This window comes from Austrofundulus limnaeus, unplaced genomic scaffold (assembly GCF_001266775.1).
Source record: "Austrofundulus limnaeus strain Quisiro unplaced genomic scaffold, Austrofundulus_limnaeus-1.0 Scaffold374, whole genome shotgun sequence".
In the NCBI taxonomy this organism is placed as follows: domain Eukaryota; kingdom Metazoa; phylum Chordata; class Actinopteri; order Cyprinodontiformes; family Rivulidae; genus Austrofundulus; species Austrofundulus limnaeus.
The window spans coordinates 384,458-387,191 of record NW_013952776.1 but is presented as its reverse complement, the minus strand read 5'-3'; the positions used below and the strand labels follow the sequence as shown (position 1 = coordinate 387,191).

Genomic DNA, 2,734 nt, shown 5'->3' with positions numbered 1-2,734 from the left:
AATGAAACGTGAAGGAGGCCAGGCTAGGGAGCCTACTTACGGGGTCTTAGGCATCATGGGTAATTGCCTCTTTGAATAAGAGACCTTGCTCTCACAATAACTCAAATGATGCTGTTTACATCTCTGAGACGAAGGCGAACGTAAATAAAAATAATGAAATTTTTTATTTTTCAGTGATCTCACAATGGAGATAGTTCGTTATCGCCTGATTGGACCACAGTCCCACTCTGTGCTGACTGACACTTTGGAAGCAGCTACAGTCTGTCATGTGAGCGCTGTGTTGTTCGCAGCTCCAGCAGCTTCTGAAAACAGCAGAAACACTAAATAMTTGTATGAATCTCTTTGAAGGATGTGAATAATTCCCAGGCCTCCTCCTTCTGGTGGCCTCAGAACTGCAAGGATGAGAACAAAATGAATCTGCATCACCAACAAGCTGATATTTTTCACACACTGAAAGGTTGTTTTTTTCTTTCTTTTGTGTTTGTTTTTTGCCAGCTTGTTGACCGTGCACTTATACTTTATTATTATTATTATTTTTGCTTTTTGTTTTGTAATTCCTCCAGGCATCTTTTCAACTGGAGAACTCCCCCCAGGCGTAGTGCTGGGTCTGACTGTGGACGACCCCAGACTAACTTTACCCGAAAAGAAGGTCAAAGCTTTGCCCCRTGTAGACCAGGCTCAAGGTAAAATCTGTCCTTCTAGAAACATGGTGAAATAAAAGGAARCTGTTTTTATTTAATTTGGACAGTGTGTAAACTTTGTTTGCTGATAGAAAACTGAGCACGAAAACCTAAACAGAAGCCWATTGTAGAATCAGTCTGTTGGCTCCAGGCCTGAGGTTTGTCTCAGTGAGTACTCATCTGGTTCTGTGCTCCGGGGGGCCTCTGCCTGGCCATGCAGAAGTTCCAGGTTCGAATCCTGGCAGGACCCTGTACTCCAAACACAACCTCAGTGCCTGACAACAGCTGATTAGTTCAGTATCACCATTGCGTTAGTCAGAATCTGACCTGCACTGGCCAAAACTGAGATTACCTTGTCAATTATAACATAAACACATAGTTATAAACATATCTGTACATTTAACTTGGCAATACTGTATGTTTACGTTTATACTAGTTGTGTACAGTGTAAGTATTCTATTTTTTTTTATAGACCAAGTTTCTTTTATATATTTTTTTTAATGTTTCCTTTTTATCTTTTTAGTATGTTTTTATATTGTGATTTGCATATATGTGGGAATTTGCACTCAAGTTTTCCACTCACCTATACGCTTGTGCTATGTGATGTGACAATAAATCTGAATTGAATTGAACATGAAACARTCAGTGGTGCAGGGAATAATGATTCACTTGGTAACAAGTTAAAGCCCCAACAGATGCAGCATGAAGCTTTTCATTCCTTGAACAACCTTTGTAAAACACACATCCTTTGGTTGAAAAACAAGATGTTTCTTTGTTTTACAAGGCTCAACATCTAAAATAAATCAACTCAATAAATGACTAAACTTGTGGTAGAATTCTAGAAAGATGTTGAATTATTTTAGAAAAATGATTAAAAAAATGTCAATGCTGGTGATTTCAATTAGAATAATAGAAGCAGACAGGGTTTCAGGCAACTCAGGAAAACTTTTTTCATTTTTCTTTAACCATTGAAATTCTATTGAGTTAAAACATTTTTATTTACTTGTTTTTGGGAGGAGGGGTCTGGACCTGGACTCACACTAACAGTCATCTTTTGGACTGTGGGAGGAAGCTGGAGTACCTGCAGAAAACTCACACACACAAACTCACAAACAAAAGGAGAACATAGAAACTCCRCACAGAAAAACCTCCAGGCACAAAACAGGGATTTGAACCCATGACCATCTTACTGTGAAGCTACAGTGTTAACCACTAAACCAACATGTCGTCGAACTTCACATTTTCCAGACGGGGAAAACTTGAAATTAAAACACTGGTCTGCTGATTAAAAGAGGATCTTCCTGAGATTTTAACGTGTACATCATCGTTGGTATTCTAKTATTACTGAGTCCATGTTCTGCTTCTAATCCACCAATGTTTAACCCTTTTCATAACAGTCAGTGTTAAATCACTCACTGCTAAGTAAACCTAAGATTAGGGATGGGTACCGAATTTGATACTTTTGATGTAAAGACCGAATTCTTTTGGTACTGAGTATCTATTCACGTAACATCAAACGGTACCATGTTTCGGTACCTAAACGCATCATTGCGACCGTATTGGCTGAAGAGTGGTGAGTTTTCCATGCTTGTCCTGAATGCAGCATTGCACAAGAGCGTAATGACATCACCAGCCGCTGGTAACAGAGCTCAGAACGTAGCCTGAAAGTGACTCGCTTTAAGCRAGCCTCACAGCGCGCAGCWCCTGGAGTAAAAGTCGCCGAACAGACCGCCTCTGAATTATCTGGTGGATTCATTATCTTGAGAGCATGATGTTTGCTTGCTCAAAGTAAATAAAATACCGCCACTTTCTTTATTTCATCCACCATTAAACAGAGACCAGCAGAGAAAAACAACAGAGGAGCTTCCTGACAGTCCGAACACGTCTGACCTGAAAGAGCACAAGCAGCTAACTTGAAGCGTTGAGCTCGTTTTGGATGCTCAAAACGTAGCTTGAATACATTTTATTTATTTTAACTGCATCCTCTTTTGCTTATTTAAACTTATTTGCCTTCCATGGACCTCCGTCACACATTTTTCTAGTGTGGAAATGAC

At 39.6% G+C, this 2,734-nt stretch overlaps 1 protein-coding gene across 2 annotated transcripts in view; it reads left to right on the top strand.

Annotated features, from left to right (window-relative positions):
- pop1 (POP1 homolog, ribonuclease P/MRP subunit) overlaps positions 1-2,734 on the top strand; it is a 24,739-nt gene that overhangs the window by 13,269 nt on the left and 8,736 nt on the right. For both annotated transcript variants that reach the window (XM_014023520.1, XM_014023519.1), the window contains exons 9-11: positions 175-268; positions 349-457; positions 564-683. In XM_014023520.1, the coding sequence (XP_013878974.1) occupies positions 175-268; positions 349-457; positions 564-683 (323 nt within the window). The remainder of the gene's footprint in view (positions 1-174; positions 269-348; positions 458-563; positions 684-2,734) is intronic.